Below are 26,671 nucleotides of genomic sequence, written 5' to 3' on the forward strand. Positions count from 1 at the left end.
AATGATATTATCATTAACTAGATGTCCCGCGCGGCTTCGCCCGCGTAAATTAGGAATTTTACAGAAACCGTACATTTTCCCATAAAAAATATTTTCCCCGTTTTTCCCGCATTTTCCTGAGTTTCTTCGGTCGTATTAGTCTTAGCGTGATATTATATTATATAATATAGCCTATAGTCTTACTCGATAAATGATCAATCTAACACTGAGATAAGTTTTTAAATCGGACCTGTAGTTCCTGAGATTGACGCGTTCAAGCAATCATACTCTTCAATGTTGTTATATTAGGTAGGTATAGATTTTTTTTATCTATGGACGCTTCACACCACGTCAGTCTGGCCCCGTGGTAAGTACCTGATGGACTTGTGTTACAGGTACCAGACAACGGAAATATATTTAATACTTTTATACTATACATATATTTAAGATTTTTATTATATGATACACATATTTAATACACATCCATGACCCAGGAACTTTGAAAACTTTTTGTTCCGTCGGCGGGATTTGAACCCGCAACCTCCGGCTTGAGCTACCAACGCGCTCACCACTGAGCCACAGAGGTCGTCAAATTATTTTTAGAAATAAAATAAAGATTTTTTTTAATTATCGCTTGACAAACTCGAGTCTCGATCTAAAAGACTATGAAATGGTATAATATGGTAGTGATGATGATGATGATGATGATGAATGTAATTTGCATAGTAGCATATGGTTCCTGTTCTTAAAACAACGCCGAAACTCCCAAACTTGTATCTATAAAGAATCAGGAGTTCTCTCAGCACCTTCCGAACCACGGTATACCAGGTATATCTCGGTGCAAAATCTTACTTGTTGGTAGCATATGCTTAGAATACTTCTCACGAAACCGAAGTCACCACACGTTTCCCTATAAGTTTTGAGGAGTTCCCTCGATTACTTATGGATCCTTCATCAGATCACCACTTTTGTGAATATAAAATCGGGTAACATACGGCGGAGTAATCGTTGAATATAAGAAAACGAACATAACACCTCTCCCATTTTGAAAGTCGGTTAAAATTGTAGCCTATGTGTTATTCTGATGTATAAGCTTTATTATTGTAAAGTTTCATTAAAATCCGTTCAATAGTTTTTGCGTGAAAGAGTAACAAACATCCATACATCCACACATCCATACATCCAAACAAACTTTCGCCTTTATAATATTAGTAGGATGTAGCCTATAATATATTATCACGCTAAGACCAATAGTAGCGGAGCACCAATGAAGAATGTTCCAAAATCGGGTGATTTTTCCTATTGTGCTGCGTAAACGATAAAAGTTTCGCAAAAATTGGCAGAATTTTCTTTATTTACCCATGAATTAGTTACTCTCTCGGGTCTGTGGCTGTTTGGTTGTTCGTTTTGTTCGGTGTTGCTATGTGTCTGTGCGGATGATTTTCTTGCTCTCTGTATTCGATGCCTATCCCTATCCTGGCTGAGGCGAGCCTCACGCTCTACAGATGATTCTCTTTCTCTCTGTATTCGATTTCTATCACTATTCTGGCTGAGGCGAGCCTCACGCTCTACAGACGATTCTCTTTCTCTCTGTATTCGATTTCTATCACTATTCTGGCTGAGGCGAGCCTTACGCTCTACAGACGATTCTCTTTCTCTCTGTATCCGAATTCTATCATTTTTCCGACTGAGGCGAGCCTCACGCTCTACAGACGATTCTCTTTCTCTCTGTATCCGAATTCTATCATTTTTCCGACTGAGGCGAGCCTCACGCTCTACAGACGATTCTCTTTCTCTCTGTATCCGATTTCTATCACTATTCTGGCTGAGGCGAGTCTCACGTTCCGTTGACGATTCTTCATCTCTTGCTGAACGTGCTCTTTTGGCATTCACTGTACTACGACCTATGTTCGAACGACGACGTCTTCCAGGCATGATCGTATAGTAATACCCACAAAGCAACAAATAACCCAATCGCAAAGCAAAAACAAAAGTCCGTTTTTCTAACCAAGACAAATATATTTTTATCGACAATTCAGAAACCAAAGAACCAGAAACAATGAATATCTGAAAGAAAGCGCTGTGGTTGCTCCTCTGCGTTACCGTCTGCACAACCACACAATGACGAAATACACTATCTACTACAATAACATAAGCCCGAAGCTTATGAGAGCCCCCGGCCGGTTCCGCCGTAACCGCTATGTCCCTCGGCCGCCGCCGCGCGACATATTTTTTGATTCCGCGTAAGTTTATACGTTTGAAAACTTCTAAAGTATTGATCGAAATTGTATAGTGTAAAAGACAATTATTATAATCTACATTTAATGTCTTAGCTTCCAAACATGTTTATTTGGATAAGGGTTAATGTTGTAAATTGTTAAAATCGCTTCGTAAATAAGCCATTATTTTTCGTAAAAAGTAAAGAACAAAAATGACTATTGTGAGTTATCCCTAAGAAATAGACATATACCATCGCGGACTTTTTTGTTTTCCTAATTAAGGTGTACAATACTGTAGTACATTATTTTGATCTATCTCGTAGGGTTTAGCCAGCGTTTGCAATATAAACGCAAAAAAATGAATTTATTTACGACATAACATTAGAAACCTCTAAAATTATCAGTGTTTCTCTACCATATTATGCATATGTTATACATATAAACCTTCCTCTTGAAACACTCAATCTATTAAAAAAAACCGCATCAAAATCCGTTGAGTACTTTTAAAGATCTAAGCATACATACACACATACATACAGACAGCGGAAAGCGACTTTGTTTTATACTATTTAGAGATTTTAATTAGTGTAACTAAGACGACTTTCTTTCAGAGGAAATGTCAGAGTAATTTCATATATACAATAGATATGAAATTACTCTGACATTTCCTCTGAATCACTTGATTTTGAACTATCTGAACTTGAATCAGAATCATCTTGTAAGTTTGTAATGAATTCGTCCATCACAGTATCATATCTCTTATCATGATTCCAGTATTCTTGTTCTTTTTTTTTTTACGTGGTCATCGCATTTTTGCCATTGTTCGGCAGAAAAATCAGAAAATAGTCTTGTTAGTATTGTAATTTTCTCGTCCAATGTAGCATTAATGTGATTTCTGGCCAAGCAATTTTTAATATTGGCCCACACAAGCTCGATTGGCTTGAGATCTGGATGATATGGAGGTAGTCTTAGAACTGTATGCCTTGCAATTTTCAAAAGTTCATCAATCTTGTATATTTTTTCTGATTGGGTCATGTTAATCAAGCCCAAGAGTTCGGCTTTGATCATCGGGGGAGAAAAGGGCACGTTATGATTTTGCAACCAGTTCTGCATATTTATTTTCAAACAGGACATAGTCGGTTTCTTCTCAAGTTGTACACAGTGGTAAGCTGCATTGTCCATAACTATGACTGAGTTAGGTGGAAGTTTAGGCATTAACTTTCGATTAACCCAGTTGTAAAAATTTGTAGAGTTCATGTCTCTATGATAGTCTCCTATTTTTGAATCTGATTTAAAAATTAACAAAGCATCGTCAACTAACCCTTTCCGACTACCAGCGTGAACTATTATTAAACGCCTTACTTTGCCTATATCTGCATAAATACCAGGCTTCGACAAGGATTGCCAACATTTTTGGTCATTGTGACTTTGGTTAACGTAAGTTTCGTCCACAAAGAATATGTTTCGTTTGTCTTCTCTGAATTTTCTCATGGCCCTCAAATATTTCACTCGCCATTCAACAATGTTTGGTCTCTCTATTAAAAGGGATCTCTTCGATTTACATTTTTTAAATGAATATCCCAGTTTGTGCAAAAGTTCTTTTAAATTAAGTTAATCCGCAATCTAAAATATTATCCTCTTTTAACACAGCATTCAGTTTTCGTAGACTTGGGTTTTTTTTCTGTGCCGTATAAAACTGATTTATTTTTCTTCTTATCACGCCTAAATCAAAATCATCAACTTGTATTTTCTTTTTTATTTCTTTTGGTCTCCGCGGAGAGCTAAATTTTGCTTCCCCTGTATTTTGCAAGGATGTTTTACTTTCAGCAATCACTCTCCTTACACTTCGTTCTGATATCTTGGTTGCTACTGCCACTAATTTATGAATATTCGCATCAGTTTTATATTCTAAACTATTAACATCGGCTTTCCGTTTTTTAAAAAACGTATGCACTATAAATATTATTTCCTTAGATTGTCTTTTTATCGGCGGACTCATCTTGCTATAGCAATCTCTGGTGCGTTTTGTCTAAACTAGCTGAACTGTCAACGCGTGCCGCCGGCCGCCGCGAAGTCCGGCACCGAAATGAGTAATATTTAACATCAAGCGCTACCGCCTCTCCGTCCCACCGCCACACATACCAGGCACCAGCGCGATCAACTAGTTCCTCGCGAACTATAGTTCAATGTGCATTGTTATGTAATAAATATAGTTCAGTTTTGAATGGCTCTTTAAAAATGCATTGCAACTTGCAATACATCACCATGCCAGGTTGGAATAAATCTAAGCTTTATGTAGTGAGGTCCCAAAAAAGTCCTACAAATCGAAATACCAAAAACCTAAAGTATCGTCTATTAGCAAAGACAATTGCTATAACGAAGAGCTAGTCATACCCTCGAGGGTTATCGGTGTACCCTCCGGAGAAACATGACGTCATTCCTATTAATAATATCCTCAGTTCATTATATTCAGTTAAGTGAACTTTTATCTCCAATTATTGTTATTATGGACATGTTACGGCTCCATTTTATTACAATACGAATGTAATAGAATATCGGCAGACAATTTTCTATATTATTAAACGAAACAGCGGTATTTTATGTCGCCCGGCCGCACCTTTGTAATAAAATGTTATATCTGAATTTATTTTATCTATAGGATTTGTGCCCCAATATTAACGGCTAACTGTATTCAGTTTGCCGTTAATGTCATCAAACGAACACTTTATTAAGTGTTCGTTTGATGACTCTTCGCAGGCTTTAGGATCAATTTATACATAACTACTATACGATAGTCATTAAGAAGATAACTTTTATATATTCCAAATTCTTCTCATTCCAAAATCCAAAATCAACATCGCATCACCTCATCATGTTGTCATGTATGCTGATTGCTGACCTAAACGAAATAAAGTGTACGTCTGCAGATCCTCACTGGCAGAATACACGCCACGTTGCTAACCGCAACACCGCACCATAGTGACGTTTATAAATGGGAAGTAGTTAGTACCTGAAAATTACATGAGGAGTAGGGTTCCGTGATTGCCTCATTACTCGGTTCCCTACTTACCCTTCAGGACTAAGTTTAAACCTACACATTTGGTTACAGGAGACAAATGAGATAATTAGTAGCTGTACGCTTACGGGCAAAGACCAAAGAATACCCATACTTACTAATAATAATAATACCCCGGTTTCGGTGACGGTGGCCTGGTTTCAATGAAACCAGGTACGTACGGTACCACCGATACCGGTACGCAGGAGTAATTTTATAGTGCCCAAGTGTGTGCGCAGTACACAAGAGCACTCTCTATTCCTTTACTCTCATAACCCAGTGGGACGGAAGACCGACACGACTGGCAAGAGATCAGGCGCAGGACCAACTTTTTACATGCCCATCCGACGCATCGATCATCTTACTTGTCAGACAAAGACTCTTAAACACTCGACCACGGAGGCGTTACCATACTAATATTATAAATGCGAAAATGTGTATGTCTGTCTGTTACCTCTCCACCGCCCAAACCGCTGAACAGCTTTTCTATGAAATTTTGTATGGAGATACTTTGAGTCTCGGAAAGACACATAACATACTTTTTACCCAGACTAATTAACGATTCCCGCGCGAACGAATTTTGGCGCAACTTAATTACTTACGGGCTTACGGGCGTAATCTAGTAAGTATTAAAGTATTCGAGTTTTCTTGTTTACTTCAGAACTCTAAAAACGGCGCGTATCAGCTACGATACAGATTTCATTCAATTAATCACTAGTACACGCGAACTTTGACCTCCAGGGGTGACATCTTTAACTCACAAAGTTCATCCATAGATACTAAGTATCTATGGATGATCTTTGTGAGTTAAACTACTCATCAAATCGCAATTTGACGAGTATGAATTGATAAGTTTTATAATTCATACTCGTCAAATTGCGATTTGATGAGTATGAATTGTCTGTCTGTTAACCTTTTGGACCAATTTTCATTCAAAATTACAACTTTTTATGTCCCGGAAAATGAGCCTATATTATGTCTTATTTTCCGGGACATAAAAAAGGATAGTTTTTATCTTGAAAAATTTACTGCTCTCGCAAAACTAATTTTGACGTATAATGAAGTTCCGGACAAAATATTGTAGGCGTTCTTAGGCAAACTTACAACTATTTTTCCGAGCAGTTTATGATAATGTGTCCCGGGGCCTGCCCTTATCACACATATTCGCGTTCACTTCGGACAGCAAACGACGTACTAAAAGTTTGCCGTCATTAATTCAGACCTTACTAGCTTTGAACCCTGTTAGTGATGATTAACGAGTTCCACGCTACTACAATGTTACATGAAAATGTTAGTGTTAATACCTATAAGAAGTTTTAGGGTCTGTTTCACCACTTCCTGATAAGTGATGAATAGGCTATCCACCAATTAACTTGACAGATCAAGTATGGATAATCTGTCAAAAAAGTTGATTATAGCCTATTCGGCACTTTATCAGAGAGTGGTGAAAGAGGGCCTTATACAATTGACTGGAGGGTGGAACTGGAACGTCTTGTTTACACTTGATAATGCCCGCAACTCCGTTACACTAAAATTCGTTAATCGCGTGGGAATTAAATATTTTCCGGTATAAAAAGTATCCTATATCTTTTCCCGGGACATCCATACAAAATTTCAGCAAAATCGGTTCACCGGTTTGGACATGAAGGCAGACAGACAGACGAGACAGAGATTTATAATATTAGTTTGGATAGTATGGATTCGTTTATCCTCAACGGCTGTGAATGATTTATTAAATGTAGAATCAGGGGAGAGGAAACGATCTAACCTTTTTTTATTGCTTTAAACCTCTTTAAACAATCGGCCCTCCAGGTACTCCTTTTATAATGACAACAATCGCAAAATACATACTAAAAAGTATGAATACGGCCTGCAATGGTTTAAATTTTAATACAACTAATTATAAAATCCCGACAGCGCTACTTGAAAATTCTTAAAAAATAATAAATTGCACTGCAACAAGTAATTTACAGATAATATTACGTATAGGAGTACACCGTACACCACATTCTATGAGGCTTTCATTTCATTTAATCTTCCAATATTATATTCATCTGCAAAAAGCAATAAGTATTAGGGGGGCGAGATCCAAAAGGAATTTGTGAGTACTCGTCTCGTATTAAGGTGTCTCATTTCAGGATTACACATCTGAGAAAGAATATTATTTCGCCTTTATTTTTAATGAATCGGTATATTCGAAACAAGGAAAATGTGAAAAACGATATACACTCCGTTTTTATCAAGCCGAGGGAAATGTTTAAGAGCTCAGCGTCAGATAAATACTCCATTGAAAAAAATGAAGCCTATCTGTTTCAAAAGAGATTTTATCTTTCATACCTATTTAGAGTGTACATACAGTACTCCAAAAGTAATAATGCGCATGAGTGACCGTGATACAATAACTACAGGAATACCATGACGAACTTTGACTAATGCATGTATCTTAAACGCAGTGCAATTAGAAAATGCAATATCGTTTATCGTCGCTCGGGAAATACGACCGTTGTTGAAAAATTACTAAAATATCTATGCGCATTATCACTTTTGGAGCACTGTACATGCTTTTGTCTTCTCAAGTTGTAGTCAGGTGGTTTATATCTCTTTTTTCACATTATGTTTCACATAACGTCCTCAAGTCAAGGAAAATTAATTAATTTAAGTAGCTATAAGTCCGAAGCAGTTAATTAGATTCTTTAAAATAACTTGCTTTCCATTAGAAGTTAACGGTGATTACTTAAGGAAAACAGATGCAGGGGGTAAAAGATGCTCACAACTTTAAGCTCGACGGTAAACTTTCATCACTCAATCAGAATCCCCCGCACCGAGCTTTGCATAAATATTTTAAAGCTTTAATTACCTTATAGTACGAGAGCCTAGAACTATTTTTTTTATTACTATCAAGCTAATTTTTGTGAGTAGCTTTATTTTGATAAGACAAACAATATTTTTATTTGTGAAAAATCTCGTAAGTGGTAGCTTACAGAGATAGAAAGGATTTCATACTTTGACTTGATGGCCCTAAAATATGGATTGTTCTATTTGTAGGACAACGTTACTCTTACATTATATGACTCTATCTATCTATCAATAGATTACATACAAAAAATCATCTGGTTAGGGTCCCGTTATAGGGTTATGTAATCAACAAAACTTGGTTGTAGTCAACCAACGGACTGAACTCTAAAACGGAACCCTAACAAGCTGATGTTTTGTATATTGATAGGTTAATACTTATATAATTTAAGAGTAACATTGTCCTACAAATAGAACAATCCATATTTTAGGACCATCAAGTCAAAGTATGAAATCCTTTCTGTTTCTGTTAGCTACCACTTTCTAAGATTTTTCGCAAATAAAAATTTTGTTCGTCTTATCAAAATGAAGTTACTCACAAAAAATTAGCTTGATAGTAATCAAAAAAAAAATTGTTCTAGGGCTCCCTTACTATTATTTATTTTACATTAAAAGCTTTGCGGGAGATAAGCTGTAACCCGTTCAAACCAAAACTTACACTTTTAAGACCGTCACTTAGTTCCCAAGTACCATTAGGATCGAGTTGCGAACCTCCAGCGAACGGTGAAATTACACGTTAGATAAACGTACGTACTACGAATTAACCTAATTGGAACCCGAAGTTTCAGATTAAACATGATTACCTACATCAGATATTTGAGCATGAAACAAAATTACATTTAGCTTACAGTTCAAAGCTTTCAATCGTCAATAGGAAGTCAATTTAAAGAATGTCTCGGATTTTCTGTAATATTTTGATCTTATAAAAATTTAAATACATACACTGTACCTACATAGGTACAGTGTATACTGTATGTATTTAAATTTTTATTTTAATAAATATATGTATTTAAATTTTTATTTTATACGTGGGAGAGCCATGCTTCGGCACGAATGGGCCGGCTCGACCGGAGAAATACCACGTTCTCACAGAAAACCGGCGTGAAACAGCGCTTACGCTGTGTTTCGCCGAGTGAGTGAGTTTACCGGAGGCCCAATCCCCTACCCTATTCCCTTCCCTACCCTCCCCTATTCCCTTCCCTACCCTCCCCTATTCCCTTCCCTTCCCTTCCCATCTCTACCCTCCCCTATTATCCTATTCCCTCTTAAAAGGCCGGCAACGCACCTGCAGCTCTTCTGATGACTTTTATGGGGTCACAAAATCACTGGGGACCGTGATAAGATAAACTTACCGTGACTGGGAAATTGAGTTCATGTGTTTCGTTCCCGCGCCAGAGGCGGGAGTCGCGCGGCAGCACGGGCAGCTCGCACTCCACGGCCCGCTCCGGAGCCCGCCGCATTGGAGGGGCACTAGTGTTTGCCTTCTGCCCTCTAGCACTTTTCGTCCCCTTTGTTGGTCGCTCGGTCGTGTACTCTGTTGTTTTTGAGGCCATTGTTGTGCCTTTTGTGGGAGCTAGTAGCTTTAAAATGGGACTCGTGCTGGAGACTTCCATTGTTTCCGTCGATATCGCCGTAACGTTGCCGTTTTGTGTCGTTTCAGATCGACCGAGGGCGCACAACGCTAAAAAGATCGCAATCTTTCCGACCATTGTCGATTGGCTCAATCTTTTCTGCATAACTATAATTTCTAAATTGCTCATGTTTATTGCTGAAATGCTCTTGATTTATTTGGCACCGAGTCAAACACAATTCAGCAGTGCCTGTCGGAACAAAATATTGCAATCAATATGCAGATAGATACGAAACTACGAATATAAAGAACTCTACATAATATACAGGGTGTAACAAAAACAAGTGATAATAATTAAGGGTGTGTACGTGTTCCCTGTAGAGAGTTCACTGTGAAAGTAGCAGCGCTGAAAGACAAAAAAATTTTTTTCACTTTTGTATGGGGAAATTCGTGACGCTCGGGCCCTTGCCCATACAAAAGTGAAAAAAATTTTTGGTCTTTCAGCGCTGCTACTTTCACAGTGATATCTCTACAGGGAACACGTACACACCCTAAAGTATTATCACTTGTTTTTGTTACACCCTGTATGATATAACATAATATCTAAGTTATATAAAGTTTAATTACTGTACTTAAACCTTTTTACGTTGTAGTTTGTACCTTACAATTACTTCAATCTTTTAAATCATAGTTTGGTAATTAAAACATAAAAATCTATATAACGAACTCGATGAATACAATCTAATTACTTTTTCCTTTCTACTTATAGAATATTTTCTACAAAAAAAAACGAAACAACGTTTCAATTAAAAATAACAACTCCCTAATTAAGAAACAAGTAAAAAATATTAAAATTGGCGTAAGCGTTTTTAAGAATGACCCGGGGCCGAAGGCAGGCGAGCCGCCTTAAGATGTTGATAGCGAAAACATCTATAATTGGAACTCTCTTGGGGCTTCTTAAGTGGTCACCCTCTTCATACCGATTTCATAAAAAAGCCTTATTTACGAAATTATTCGATAATTGAATTTTGATTTTAAGTTAAGTTAAGCTTCAAATAATTATTTCTTACAAAATAACTATTCATACAAAAAAGAGCGGAAGTGTGTCCATTTGTCCACTCTACAAGTTTAAATTTTAAAATAATAAACCGATTTAGATGAAATTTAGTATGGACATTAGTCCTAGAAAATCCTTCGAAATAGTCAGATTATAATTTAACTGCTAAGCACTAAAGGTATTAGGTATTATACTTTTATTTATTCTCAGACAAAAGTTTTTACAATAAACAGCTGTTGTTGATTGAACTAACATTAAGTAATAGAAAAGCCATACAAATAATTCTTTCATAACACGAAATTAGTTACTAATAATGAATTCAGATAAGTAATCCTCATCAATATATATTAATTTGCACCACTACTATTTACTACTTTGTATCTTACGCTAGCACTACGAGCTTAAAAGCTTAGAAAAACTTAATAAAATCATCACAACGATTGTCTACACACTCACGTAATATGTTGTTTTTGTCATTGTTCCAATTTTGTGTGTTGTTGTTGAGTGTTTATCACAAGAAAAACAAACGAGATGTTGGGCGGGCGGCGGCGCGGCTCGCAGCCTCCGTGACACTGAGGGCCGCCCGGACCCCGCCCGCCCCGCCTCGCCGCCCGCCCCCGCACAACCTACTCTATCTTCACTTAACTCTATTCCCGTAAAATTTCTTCAGTAGTAAATCATGGGCGATAGATTTATTACAGGACGAAAAATTACGTATTCATGGACGTTTATCCCTTATTTTATTGCGGTTAAAAAGAAGATGTTAATATAAGCTTCTGAATTCTGATGTGAGTATAACTTTTTCGCGACAACATTAGCGAGTTTGTAATTTCAATTAGTTTTACACACTGCAGGTGTTTAAGTTGTATACATATTACACGTATATAATTCACAAAAAAAACTTCAGTTATTAAGTTAATATGTAAAAGTTATTGCGCATAATGCATATAAATTGACATAATAACATAAACTTTACCTGTTTTGTGAACAGAGCTTACGAACAAATTGAACAAACTTAAATAAAGATTGTCAGCTGCACTTGCTGCTACACTAATCTCCATCCTTTTACGATCTTAGGGAGAAAACATTTTTAGTATTTTTACAAAAGACTTTTAGCGAGCAACATTTTATATCCTTTCAGGAGTTTTTCAGTGCTATAGGAGCTAATATTAATCATGAATACTATACTAGTTTAATAATGCATCGCATACATAGACAATAAGGGTGTGTTTAGTATGCGCGGCACGGCGCGGGGTGACGGGACCGCATCCGGCGATGAACACACAGCCCGCGCGTGACGCGCCCGACCGTCTCCAAGATTATGATATTCCCCTGCCGCACATAAACCTTTCCTGTATAATACTTGCATAATGTATCACAATTCACAAGATACGAATGCACACATTTTAAAGAAAAAGGTTTTACTCTACAATCTGTATAGATGAGAAAATGTTGGGAGGTAATACCAAAGGTCTGCATTTTTAGATAATATTAAAAGAGAATAATAATAATCTGTGTGTTTAAACATGCGCTATTTAACTTACAATATTACTTAGCTTTCTTAATCTTATTTATTGGCTCCCAAAAATTTTAGCTTATTTCAAATTTTCAAAAAAAAAAATAAAAAAAACTTTCTATTGTTTTCTCTCTTCTAATTATTTACAGAATCTTCCTTAATGTTTAATCATCAAGATCAAGAAGGGGAAACTGTGAGATGTATGTCAATTTATTATTGTTTGATAGCTTACAGAATTTCTACCTATTTATCAATAATAAATCGGCCATTGTACAAAGCAATTCCTATTTGAAATAATGATATTTGTAACAATTTTCAAATTAACTATGTACTGATTTTTTCTTCTAAAATAATTACAGAACCTTTGTATAATCAATATTTTATATAATATTTTATCATAATCATAAGCCTAACCGCTCTCTAGATTGAAGTATGCTACGGTGCAACATAGCGCCTAGGAATTACACCAAAGGAAAAATCTATTGTGATTATTTTTCCGACCCAAATATCGACCAATAGAATTGCACCATTCGACGTCACGTGGTACAACCTACATGGTATTATACTGATAATTTTTTGAAAATTTTCTCTGGTAGTTGCTATATATAAAAAACAAATTCTAATTCTATTGCCCGACATTTGGGACGGAAAAATAATCCCCCGAATACCACACGAGCTTCAAAATTATCTGGCATTTCCCTCAAGGTTCCCTGCAAACAAATAAAGTCGTCAAGTTTTTCAGGTTAAAAAATCACGAGCGCGAAGCGCGAGTGATTTTTTAACCTGAAAAACTTGACTCCTTCATTTGTTTGCAACGAACCTATCGGGAAATACCCGATAATTTTGAAGCTCGTGTGGTATTATAAGTGAAAATACTGCGAGTAGTGACGTCCAATTACTATTATTTGATAGCTTACCAAAATTTAGGTCCTTAAATCATAGAATCTTTAAATAGTCAGCTCCTTTAAATAATAATATTTAGACGAATTTTAAATTAAGTTTCTTTTGTTTTTTACTTCTTATTTAATTACACAATCTTGTTTAATCATGAAGCCTAACCACACTACGTTTAAGAGGGCGACTAACCACAAAAATCAAACATCGTCCTTCTCTCTTCACACTCCGGGCGTGAGTGTTCTTTCATTTGCCAGATGAAAAAGAACGACTCGGATTCATCGCCAAATTAGTTTTTTCTCAATAACTCGATAAATATACAACATTTTAAAAATCCGCTACGTCGATCTCTCAATGATAGAATTTTATACAATGTGTTAAAATATTAACTTAGTTCAATACTCGGTTATGGCAATAAATGAAAAATTCGTGAAAATTAGATGCATATTTGTGATTTTTTTCTATCGAGAAAATTTTAAGATATCGTGTTTTTGCTCAGATAGAATTCTCGGAAATATAATGTAGGTAGTATCTAATTTTAGGAAATGAAACAATTCGGGGCTTATTTTCAAGTATAAAAATGAATTATAAAATAGACATTTTAGGGTTAGTCGCCTCCTTAATTGAAGGATGCCTAGCAAAACTGCGAGTAGCGACGTTTAATTACTATTATTTGATATTGACTTGACTTCTTAAATAGTAATAATAATATTTCGACGAATTTTAAATTAACTTTCTATTATTTTTTTCCTAGGTAATAATTATTTATACATATTATATACCTTGTTTAACCACCAAGCCTAAACTACAACAGCTCTGCTTACGAACGTGAGAAGGATGCTACGGCGTAGCGCCCAGCAATTACACTGCGTGATGCGCAGATGTACGTCGTCTTATTATTAACTATTTGATAGCTTACAGACTTACCTACTTAATTAATCAATAATAAATCGACCATTACACAAACCACAACCAATACACAAAGCAATAGCAGCTTAAATAATAATAAGTTGACTTTAATCAAATTAATCTTCTATTGTTGACGACCTCTGTGGCTCAATTGTCGGGTGGAACAAAAAGTTTTCATTAAATATGTGTATCTATATATATCGGACGGATCGGACTGAAATTTGGCATGCAGGTAGATGTTATGACGTAGACATCCGCTAAGAAAGGATTTTGATAAATTCCAACCCCAAGGGATTAAAATAGGGGACGAAAGTTTGTATATAATAATACTTCTTAACGCGAGCGAAGCCGCGGGCAAAAGCTCGTGATACAATAAAAATCTTAAGCATAATATGTATAGATAAAAGTAAAATATATTTCCGTTGTCTGGTACCTGTAACACAAGCCCTTCAGACTTAGCACGGACTGACGTGGCGTGAAGCGAAGATATTATTATTAATGTTTTTTCTCTTCTAATTATTTACAGAATCTTCCTTAATGTTTAACCATCAAGCCTAAACCTACTGTATTATGATTGAAGGATGCTCCGGCGTGGCGCCTAGCAATTACACCGAGGGGGAAACTGTGACGTAACAGTGTGTTACGTAAGGATGCGGTTGGCGGTCCGCCAGTGCAGCCGCCCCTTATCGCGCCAACATCGCCAATACTCTCTCTAAAAATCTCGATTCACTCTCACATGACTGGCAGACGGCCAAGTCGATTAAGTATTAGTGTCCTTTCCATGCAAAATCCTATGCGTTTACATTGTTAAGTATTAATGGTCTGTGATGAAATGCGCGAATTTTTAAGTACAATAGCTCGTGTGCATGCAGCTTGTCTTTTATGCTGGATGAGGCTGGATGTGGAAAATTATATTTCATTTTTATTATACTAGACGTTTCCCGCAACTTCTTACGCGTAGGTTTTCATTTATTGCCTACAAATTATACATTTTACAGGAATATAACTAACCGTGTGTGCTTTCGTAAGACCTGAGACAAACTAACCCAATAGTCAATACCTTATCTCCATCGAACCAAATCTGTATCGGTTTAGGGGTTTAGTCACGAGCGCGTTCCAAACAATTGATATTGTATCTATGTATTCCACTCGACTCTCGCCGGTCGTGTCGGTCTACCGTCCCACTAGGTTATGAGAGTAAAGGAACAGAGAGTGCTCTTGTGCACTGCGCACACACTTGGGCACAATAAAATTACTCCTGCGTAGCTGGCCTGGTTTCAATGAAACCGGCCACCATCACCGAAACCGATAGATTATCGATAAAACACGAATAAAAATACATTTTCTCAAAATTATTCCTAGCTAGATTGATTTATCGCCCCCGAAACCCCCTATATACAAAAATCGTTGGAGCCGATTCCGATCCGATATATATATATATATATATATATATATATACCTCTGCATATGTTTCAAATTTCCTTTCAATCTTATTTATAATGGCTGGTTCGTCAAATGCAAGTTCTCATGATGTGAAAGCTGATACGAGAAGCTTACCAAAAGTTCGAAACGTAATGTTGGTCGAATTTATTGTTAATTTAACGCCATTGAAGGTCAAACAAAGGTTAAACGTATTTGTTAAAAAATATAAGTAACTAATGGGTATTTTTTTCGTTTATATACAGAAAAACGATCACTGACCTTATTCCTCGAAATGTTTTTGTAATGAGCAAAATTAAAAAAAATGGACAATCCCCATTGCTCGTTTAAAGATATAAGATATGTATTCGACAAACGTGTATTTACTGTTACATTTAGCCGGCATTAGGTTATTTGGTCTGTTAACTTAGCAATATTGTACGGTAACAAAATATTATGTTGTCTTAAGTCTGGATAGAACAACTCAGGCTAGTTACAAGATAAGTACGTACCTAATTACAAATGGTTCATACTGCATGTATCATGTATGTGAGCAATATGGTAGGTAACTCATACAAGCTTTGCCCTGCAGGCTGCAGCTATAATAATAGAAGCTGACATGAGTTAGCAGTTTATCCTGGCTTAATCTAGCACTCCACTTAGCCGAGCAATAACGTGAGATTACTAAGGTTCTGCTAGGTGCATTAACAATGTTTGGCCAAGTAGTTGGCTAACTAATATTTGAGTTTGAAAGTTACATACGTTTATTAAGTTAGGTACATATACTGTTTATTTATTTTCTACATTCGTGAACAAAGAGCAAATCTATCTTGAAATGTTGTCTTAATGTCCATTTCCAATCTACTTTTACCCGTCTCTCGCCAGGCCTTATATATCTATATAATCTAGCTAAAAATTTTGTTGCCGCTATAAAAACTTAGGTATAGTTACTTAAAAAGTTAAAAAATATTTAAGAGGTCAGCTTTTACGTCTTTTTTACGTTCCGGTTTGGAATCATTCCTTCTTTCGGCTGGCAGCATACACACGTTTTCCGTATTAGATTTTCGAATGTGAAATTTCGATTCAAGGAATTCGGTGAGACTAGCGCAATCGTACGTTTTTCTTTACTCGCGAACGCGCTGGTTTGCACTCGTTCGTCTCGGTTCGGAAAAAAAGCGTCAGTGTATTATTTTCTACTGATTCCATGCATTCGGCTACCTTATCACGTAAAAATAGCGATCAACAATCCACTAGCAATAATCGCGCGAGTGATTGCTGGGTGTCATGAATGTCACAAACAATGGTGTCATGTATAGTGATCGATTGCAATCGTATTGTTTTGGATGATACGTGATACGAAATTGCGATTTTGGAGCAATTATCGCGCAATAATTGCTATCGCATTGCTCTCGCAAGATACGTGATACGGGGGCCGATTTCCGAAAACTGAAATCGAATACGGAAAACGTGCGTGTACGCCCAGTCATAAAAAATGAAGCGCCTTGTCGGTTTATGTCAAAAACGGAGCCAGTGATGAATTATTAATGTTTCAAAAGAAAACTAGTATTTTATCATGACCTACATGAGACAAAAAACACAATTTGATATGTGAAATTTATTTATTACTTACACGTAATATACAACACTATAACAATAATATTGTAAAGAAAATAATATTAGATAGAAATGTTAACTAAATGTGTCGGGGGTGTAACTATATTGCTTCTACGTCGTTCTTGCCAACGAGTACGACGCCGACAGCCGCGGGGTCGGTTTTCATGTAGCCCTGAAATAATACATAACATAAACATACCCTCTTTGAAATCAAAATATTTACACTGCGGATAAGTTAGAGAAAGTTGCTTGTCTTGTCTGTTACGTCGAAAGTCAGTAACAAGAAAAAAACAGGAACCAAAAAATAAATAATCGATGTTGCATTCACAAACACACGAATAGTCCAAATTCACTTACTCGCACAATAGTAGGGGAGGGGAAGGTGCTAATTTTGTAGTCACTCGAGCGTCATGGAGACCTAGTAGGTTTTTACATTAGGTAACAGTGATAAAAAATAATAAGAGGGTTTTTTATTTTAGCGGTGGGTTTAAGGGTTAAAAGAAAATATATCCAGAAAATTGCTTATTTAGGTTAATTATAAATATATTTTAGACAACGAGGACTAAATCATTTAGTTTTGTGCAAAATAAAATATCTGCGAAGAATAGTTAGTAAAATATGAAGCTTTATTTTTTATATTTTAAAATGTCCCTACAGGCTTACCAAAACTTGAATCGTCAGTGCTTTATATGGAAGGTTCTTTGGGGTATACTAAACTATCTTAGTCTGACAGATCCGATGACATTTCAAAATTAAAAAATAAATAAAATAACCCACCATGTGAGAAATCTGATTTCTATACCTAGACTATAGATAACTAGACACATGTCGGAAGCCTATACAAGCTTAATCTGACACGCTCGAGCTAGTCCCAAAATCCCCTCTTCCCCTCCCCGACTACAATCTTTTTGTAGAACATTAGGAAATATTAACCTATCCTGCAATACAGCAAGCCCACGCTAACGCATACGGCTTCCCCTAAGGATGCCCACCGAAGAGTCCACCGGCGACTTAGCAACACAACCAAATGATTTGTTTAGTAACTCTTTCAGCGCTGTTAGTTTTACAGTGAACTCTATATACACACATACAGCGTCTACTCTTTTTTGACAGACTGTATACACTATACAGTCTGTCAAAAAAGAGTAGACGCTGAAGTAAATTTTCTAATCGAAATAAGTATCGAATGGTGGTTTTTTCGCCTCGTATTTTCACTGACAGCGTTTGTTTACTTCAAATATTAACATAAGTTTTTGAATATTTTATGTAATTTACAAATTGTGTTCAGCTTCTACTCTGTTTTGACAAGCTTTATACTATAATATTATTTGTCCATCATGACCCAAGCTGTACCCACCTCCTGCATGGCGATGTGCGCGTTGTAACCCCCGTACTGTAACTGCGGCATCTTGTCGGGATGGCAGCGCAGGCGGTGCGAGCGCAGCGTCGACGCGTACGCGAACCGTTCCGCGCACCACTTGCACGTCAGCGGCTTGTCGCCCGTGTGCGTGTACATGTGCACCTGACAGAGATACATTTCAACAGAGTTCTTTTCTCATCATCCGACGTTGTTCTCATCATCATCGTCAGCATTCAATCCCAACCCGAGATGACGGAGAGAAGTGAGGGAAAAGCAGTCGGATATAGTGCGTAAGCTATTATAGTAAGGGAGATCGCAGACGACAGACTTTTTGTGTGTGTCCCTAATACGAGGGCTGCTATTTATGTATCCGGAATTAAAAAAAGAAACAAACATATATCATTTAATATGGTTTTATTGCTTTTCAAAATATTCGCCGCGATGATCGACACACTTTTGCATACGCTGGAACCAATTTTCATAGCACTTTTTCCATTCTGATTGAGGTATCTCCAAAACGTGCATTTTGAACGCATCAACAGCCTCTTCGCGGCTCGAAAAACGTTGACCACGTAATTTGTTCTTCGCGTATGGAAATAAAAAGAAATCGTTAGGTGCCAAATCAGGGCTGTACGGCGGATGACCAGTCAATTCGATCTTTTGACCCTCCAAAAACTGAGTTGTTTCAGCTGAGGTGTGACAGCTAGCATTGTCGTGATGTAATATGATTCTGCGTTGTCGATTGTCCTTTCTTATTTCTTCAAAGACTTCTGGTAAACAAATGGTCGTATACCATTCAGAATTAACCGTTTTACGATTCTCTAATGGCACTGTAGCCACATGTCCATTAATTCCAAAAAACAGGCGACCATTTGCTTCAAAGTACTTTTTGCACGAGTAACTTTTGTTGGTTTCGGCTCATCTTGGAACACCCACACCGTTGACTGTTGTTTAGTTTCGGGGTCATATGCATAGATCCAAGATTCATCACCTGTGTAGATATTATAAACGGCTTTTGACGTACCACGGTTGTATTTTTTTATCATTTTTTTGCACCAATCGACACGAGCCCGTTTTTGATCGATTGTCAAGTTGTGCGGAATATTTTTTTTACAGCCAAATGTTCGTGTAATATCTTATGTATGCTCGTCATACTTATGCCTAAGGACGCCTCTATCTCGCGATATGTAACATGACGATCACGCATTATTAGTTCCCGCACAGCATCTATATTTTGTGGGACAACAGCTGTTTTTGGGCGACCTTCTTTATTTTCATCCGTGAGCATAGACCGCCCACGATTAAACTCACTGTACCAGTGATAAACAGTGGTTTTTGATGGTGCTTCATCTCCAAAAGTTGCGGTGAGTTGAATAAAGCACTGTTGTTGATTTAGCCCACGCCGAAAATCGTAGTAAATCATTGCACGAAAATGTTCACGCGTTAAATCCATGGCAAATGAAGACACGCAATTTTCAAAATGACGCCACAATGGAAAAATAATTGACAGTCACATGAAACAAAATGTATTCTTCAACCAAAGAGTTCTATTTTCAAATGTTGTAATTACTTTTTAAATATTGTTCTTGTAAGTGGCCAGTTCCGGATACATGAATAGCAGCCCTCGTAGTCTACTTCGGATTTTTCACGGATTCGGATTGGACGTCATGCGAAAGGCCTCTTACCATTTGATTACTAGAATTAATAGTAAAGTTTGTTAATTCGTACACCGAATACTAAGGCACCAAATTTACAATTTGATCGCAGAGTTAAGGTCTAGGCTCAAAATTTCCTTTAGCAGATTTCTTTTGAGAAGGCACGTCGCCAGATGTTAATTCCTTATTTGGTCGATTCTACTAATCAGTTAAAATATGGTTGCGACACTGCCTCAATAAAATAAAATTACAAATTTGACGTTTAACGTGGCGTTTAACGCGTTCATCGGTAAAAATTTCACGATCGAAACTCTGCAACTCGAGACTTTCAAAATGACGCTCGGCTTCGCCGTAAAATCTGGGGTTCTCACCTTGAGCGTCTGCCGTCGTTTGAACGCCTTGTTGCAGTAGGAGCAGACGTAGCGGCACTTGTCCTCGTGCACGAGCAGGTGCTTCTTGAGCGTGCGGCGGCTGTTGAGCACGCGCGCGCACACGTAGCACGTGTACGACGTGTCCTCGTGCGTGTCCAGGTGCGTCTTCAGGTTCGAGTACGTTTTAAACCTGGAATGATAAAAGATGTGTTCCTTAACTGCAAACAGTGCTTGTCAATCAATCATACTTGCACAATAGACAGAACTAACCTCGACTTGTTGGGCGAGAGTACCACTTTCGCCATACTACGTCAAACGTATAAACGAGATATCTTCGAGATTTCGTTTCCTCTGATACTAGTCTCAATCATAAAATCTCGTCATGTTGCAGTATCAAGTAAATTGTTATAGTTTCAGAACCGGTTTCATTTTGTCCAATATTTCGAGATTTAAGCAAAATAAATTTGTAATGAAGTAAACATTTTCCAAATTTAAATTTGCGTTTCATTAAATATAGAACAATGAAAGACATAAGAAACATAAAGTCAGGAAAGCTCATGCGCTAGTATGGAATAAAATTCATCGTGAATTTAATTACCGTGTGATCCCTCTAGTACCACAGTACTTGACCCGCCAATTTCTATGAGTTTACGCTCGTAGAGGTGCCCCCTCACCGGGAGCAATTCGCGTGTAATGTAACGTTATAGAGTCGAGCATTACACCAGCGAAGGAGGAGAACCGAACATTACAATGCGCACCTAATGATACGTCATAATATTTTGATAAAACTTGTAACTTATAATTTGACATTACACAAGGTACTCGTCGGTCAGGGAGATAGTATTGTAATGTAATGCTCAAAGCGGAATCTATAATATTACAATGCACACATGTGTATTGTAATATTAGGTGCTGGTAGTGCTGAAAAGATTGGCGCCCCTTTTGTTTGCCTAAAGGCAAATAAAAGGGGCGCCAAAGCGCCCCCCTTTTGCCTGGCGCCCTGGGCGGTCGCCCAGCATCGCCACTACAGAATACACACGAATGCTCCCGGTGAGGGAGCACCTTAATGTAAATGATGTTACATAAACTCACGGCTTGGAGCACTTGTTGCAGACGAAGGGTTTGTCGTCGCTGTGTATGGCGCGGTGCTGGCGCAGCTCGCCGCCCGTGCCGCACGCGTACCCGCACAGGTCGCACACGTAGCTCTTGATCTTGTCGTGCACCACGCGCTTGTGTGACGCCGCCGAGCACCGCGTCGTGAACCTAAACACAGTACCGACATTAGGGCCCTTTTCCTGTCATGCGTAATATCGCCCGCGCGCGGAATGCGGATTCTCCGTATGCGGGTGATAACACGCTCCTGACAGCGCGCGTGATCGGATGTGGGCAAAACGCGCGCGGTTTCTTTTATGACTCAAATGTTGTAGATGCAAATATTGCGCAGTTGAGACTGTGTAAGTATTACCAATTGAAAAAGTTTGGTACATTAGTATTTTAAAACTCATTAATCTTTATAAAATATGATCCTTCCGACAAAATGTTTTACAAAGCATTGACTTACTTGAGATGACATATTTCGCATTCGTATATCTTCCTCTCTTCTATTGGAATGTGTGAACGCATGTGAGATTTCAATGTTTCTTTGGAGTTGAATATTTTGTTACAAGTTTGGCAGTAGAACTTCCGTTCCGACTTAGGTACATGCCTCATCTTGTGCTTGTTCATGGCTGCCAGTGTTTTGGTTATTCTAGGACATTTATCACAGCTGAAAATATTATTTTTATAAATATTTGTCGCATATGATTAAATAATAGACATTTTAAAAAACTAATAATAGGTGTAACTATCCACATTTTGTCTTATCTATTATAAGCTGATTGTTTTTGGGTAAAGTTCTAACTGGTAAAAAATGGCTGATAAAAACGTGTTTTAAGGTAGTCTAGTATTTCTATTTTGTGATAGTTGAATGCAAAGCATTTACTGCTACTCAGCTACCTGAGTATTCCTCGGAGTGTGCGCAAGGTAAACTACCTTGTACGGCATTTACTAAGGCAGTTTAGTAAAATATGTAAAGAACTTACCAAAATACATTAGGGTCTTTGTGGTCTTGTACATGCTTGTATAATACTGATTTGGACTTCAATGTGACCCCACACATACACCTCACCTCTGGCTTCACCTTATGTGAACTCTCACAGTGGGACTTCAGGCTGTACCAGCTACTGCACTGCTTGCCACAATGGGTGCAGTTAAAACTAAAAAAAATATCAACTAGCAAAATTGTTGTAGTACTTGAAAATAAAAATCTTATAGTATTGTTAGCAATAAGCTTACATAAAAATAATAACAATTATTAATTTGAGTACATACTTAACAAAATTCCTGGCTTTAAGATAATTTTCACTTTCCCGTTTTCCTGTATCACAATTGTCGGACTTCTTATATTTTTGACCCTCGGCTCTGTGATCTGCTACATGCTTGTACAAGACGCTCTTAGATTTTATAATAAAACCACAGATACAAGTGACATATGGTTTGCTTTTGTGAGTTTTGGCATAATGTATTCGTAAGGCGCTCCACGTCTTAACGGGTTGTTCACAAAGTTTGCATTGCATTCTGAAATAATTAAGCAAATTATTTTATTTATACAGACTTTAGACAAAATATTTAAAAAAATACAGTGATAAAAAACTCACTTTACAAAGTCTTTAACGTGGGGATTACTTTTCTTCAGAATTTCTTTAAATTCCACCTCATCCTCTTGGCTTATCGATTTTCTTTTTGGTGTCTTTGTTTTAATTTCCTTAAGTGTGGCTAGATCCACATCACTCAAATCATCACTGGCGCAATCATTCTTCACAAAATCATCACCATCAAATTCATGAATTTGATCATGATTTTTTAATGCCTCTGCACCTGTTGAATAAAAATTGTAATTTTACAATTAGGTATTGTTTTATAATGAAATTTAAATTACAGTGAGTAAATCATAGACTTAATATAATAGCATATAATATAATAGCATAGGTTTATGGAGTAAATAGTAGTAATTCTCTTTGAAAAGTGCTTGAAGCAACTAAGTAATTTTAAAAAAAGTCATTACTATGGCAATATTGACTAACGGCCGTTCCCAATATTTGATCTATCTCTGGTTTTGCATGTCTCTAATGTCTAATGTGAGCTATTCCTATCTCTAGTAGGGCAAAACCAGTGATAGATCAAATATTGGGAACGGCCGTTAATGTATTTTAATATTATAAGCACTGCATCTGTACAAAAACTGTCGAATTTACTTAAATTCGAATACAAAAATTCTCGCTTTTGATACTTTATTGAAAGATTTAGGTTAAGAGTAGGAGTTGGAGTTGGAGTAAAAATGTGCCTTACTGAATGCGCTTAACCTAAATAAAGCGCAATATATATAGAAGCGAATTTCTTTTATTGTTCTTACAAAAATCAAAAGCAATGGTTGTAATTTTGAAAATATGATACTTACTTTCTAAATCGGGATATTCAACCTTCACCTGAAATGCTTCAGGTTTAACATCTCCAACTGGCATGTTTTCTTCAATTTTAACAGAATAATGTGATGTTAAGTTTTCAAGAAACATCTTCTGCAAAGTGGTTTGAACTTGATAACATTCAAACACAAATAGTTGAAATGATATCAGCTTTTCCTCGCAGTTCAAGCACACCTTTGTTGGTAACTCATCATTATCATTAACCTGAAATATGAAAACTGTAATGTCTAAAAGGCAAAATCATTCAAAACTTGGCAGGGTAGTAATGGAGGTTCTGAATTAACAGATAGGCTGCCTATTACTCTGGAAAAGTGCAGTGTTTGTATTGGATACTATAGTAATGTAAATTTTGTAAGCAGTCTGAAGTCAAAACTATTAAGTCAGTGTGTTGAGAATAGTGTTAAAATTAGAGCAATATAACGCCAACTTAAGAGCCCATATGACCCTAACTTGACTACATACTTTAACCTAGATCTCAAAATCTGTAAAGTCTAGAAAACTGATTTTTTTACTCAAGTAACTTGCGTTCTATTTTTACAAAAAACCTTGTTTTAGACACATTTTTGCTTGTATCTTCGAAGTTTGCTGTCTTTCTTTAATATTTTTTAATATCTAAAAAGGTATTGATAAAACCTAAATTTTCTCAAAACACTTTTTTCATAATCATTATAGTTCGTCTTTTATTCAAGTAAAACTAACTCGGCGATGATTCCGCGCCGTCCTTTTTCACCTGGCATATGAAAGACGTGAAGAGAGAAGGACGATGTTTGATTTTTAGAGTCAGGTGAGCTCTTAAGGTATTTAATGCAAAGAAATCTTTTTGTAATATACAAGTTGCTTGTGAAGTACAAGAGTGTATTTTAAAATATTTTTTTCACGTACCACAATCTGTAGAAGTTCTTTAATCATGTCAAGTATATTTTTATTGTTTTCATCTTTTAGATCTTTTAAAAACTCATCTTTACTTCCACACAAACGGCATAAATCCTTCATTTCGTTTGCCATGTTTGCGTCACCGAAATATTTTCTGGTTACCTATATAAAGAAAACTAAGACATTTTTTATATTTAACGCATAAACATTATAAAATGTATTACAAAATTAATTTTTTGAACTCCAAAATTAGGTAAAACAATAAAATCACAAACGCTAAACTTAGGGCATAGTGACAACTGACATTGTCAAGTTTCACTGTCAAGTCACAAGTGTCAGGTGACAGCATTTTTTTTATCAAATGTTAAAATCAATGACCTTAAGCCCCAATTTCACCAACGACTGTTAAAGTTAACGCTCGAATTAGAATCACGTCACCTCTTTCATTTTTCTTATGAATGAAAGAGAAGACATGACATTTTAACAAGCTGTTAGCACTAACAGACGTTGGTGAAATTGGGGCTTAAACTCCGATTTTTAATTCAAGATCAAAAAAGCTACTACAGTACGTCACTGTCAAAGGCAATGATATTCTATGTTACTATGGTCAAAGGTGTCAAAGTGACATAAATGTCATTGTCAAGTGAATATTTCAGGTTTCGCCAACCTTTTTGCAATATGTTACTTTATTTATTATCGGCATTATTGGTCAACATAATGATTAAACAAGGTTTTTGTCAAATAATCCTTATTGATACAAGCTATTATATTAAAATTAATGGTTTTTACTAGAACCCAGATGACACTCTTACATCTTAGTCTAAATAGGACGTCTTTTATGTTTGAATAGCATTCGTCCCTCTCGCATTTACATAGTTTACACTTTACAGTATAGGACAAATGCTGCTGTAAAACTTAATATAAGACATAATTTTATCATTTTAATACTAAGGATAATATGACAGGATAAACAATGTGTCATGGCCGAAAAAAATGGCAGCGATAAGATAACGACCATAAAGCGAGCTACACAGAATTTTTCTGCTATTTTGTAAATTAGGTACATGTATATTTAAATTATATTAAGTATGTTACTTTAGCCTGTAAATTATTGCACCAAATGTTATGAATACCTGAAGTGATACCAGTATAATAAAATACTAGGTATAGTACCAAAAATTACGAATGTTTAAGATTTTATTTCGGCGTTTTGTATTTATGTAAAATAAAATAACTCAGGTTACATATTTAAATCATCTGATTAAAATTATTAATAATTTAATTATCTAAGCCTTGTTTTTTAGAAAAAAGGAATATACTGTTGCACAAATATTTTATTGGAGTGGCAATATTGTAGTAGTTTTTTTGATCTTGAATAAAAAATCAGAGTTTAGTTAAAATGGGTACCTAGGGTGAACTTAATATGATTCAAAGTACAGTCTGTCAAGAAAGTGATTAAATTAAAAAGTGGCAACATCGTAGTTTCATCATTTTCAAATCAATCTAAGAAAAAAGGGATGACACTACGATGTTGCTATTTTTTAATTTCTTCACTTTCTTGACAGACTATAAATATTACGTCTATGATTTCTACAGTATATATTATGTCTATGATATCTACCATAGTATATATTAAGACTATGATTTCTACAGTAATAGCACCATAAACCTATAATGCCTAATAATATTAAGTCTATGAATAGCACTGTGTAGTGCTCGCAGTGCATATCGGAACGTACCTTGTGTGACGTCACGATCTCCAAGTCAAAAGTCTGGAGTCAAATCAAACCAAAAAAGAGTAATGGG

At 36.4% G+C, this 26,671-nt stretch overlaps 2 protein-coding genes across 4 annotated transcripts in view; both read right to left on the reverse strand.

Annotated features, from left to right (window-relative positions):
- The window catches only part of LOC121730780 (delta and Notch-like epidermal growth factor-related receptor), a 32,781-nt gene extending 21,491 nt beyond the window's left edge, over positions 1–11,290 (reverse strand). For 2 of the 3 annotated variants that reach the window (XM_042119976.1, XM_042119974.1), the window contains exons 1-2: positions 11,190–11,290; positions 9,459–9,926 (exon numbers count right to left, since the gene is read on the reverse strand). In XM_042119976.1, coding sequence (XP_041975910.1) covers positions 9,459–9,866 — 408 coding nt within the window. In that variant the 5' untranslated portion in view covers positions 9,867–9,926; positions 11,190–11,290. Of the gene's footprint in view, positions 1–9,458; positions 9,927–11,185 lie in introns of all 3 variants that reach the window. The other variant, XM_042119975.1, reaches the window with a different exon arrangement.
- Positions 11,291–17,107: 5,817 nt separating this feature from the next.
- LOC121730591 (zinc finger protein 718-like) lies at positions 17,108–25,090 on the reverse strand. The gene is made up of 10 exons (XM_042119701.1): positions 24,875–25,090; positions 23,968–24,196; positions 23,168–23,387; positions 22,842–23,087; positions 22,553–22,726; positions 22,033–22,236; positions 21,564–21,734; positions 20,472–20,661; positions 18,443–18,607; positions 17,108–17,257 (listed from the first exon to the last, which is right to left on the reverse strand). The coding sequence occupies exons 1-10, from the start codon at positions 24,995–24,997 to the stop codon at positions 17,186–17,188; spliced, it is 1,794 nt and encodes a 597-aa protein (XP_041975635.1). The 5' UTR covers positions 24,998–25,090; the 3' UTR covers positions 17,108–17,185.
- Positions 25,091–26,671: the final 1,581 nt, after the last annotated feature.

This window comes from Aricia agestis, chromosome 9 (genome assembly GCF_905147365.1).
Source record: "Aricia agestis chromosome 9, ilAriAges1.1, whole genome shotgun sequence".
NCBI classification, from domain to species: domain Eukaryota; kingdom Metazoa; phylum Arthropoda; class Insecta; order Lepidoptera; family Lycaenidae; genus Aricia; species Aricia agestis.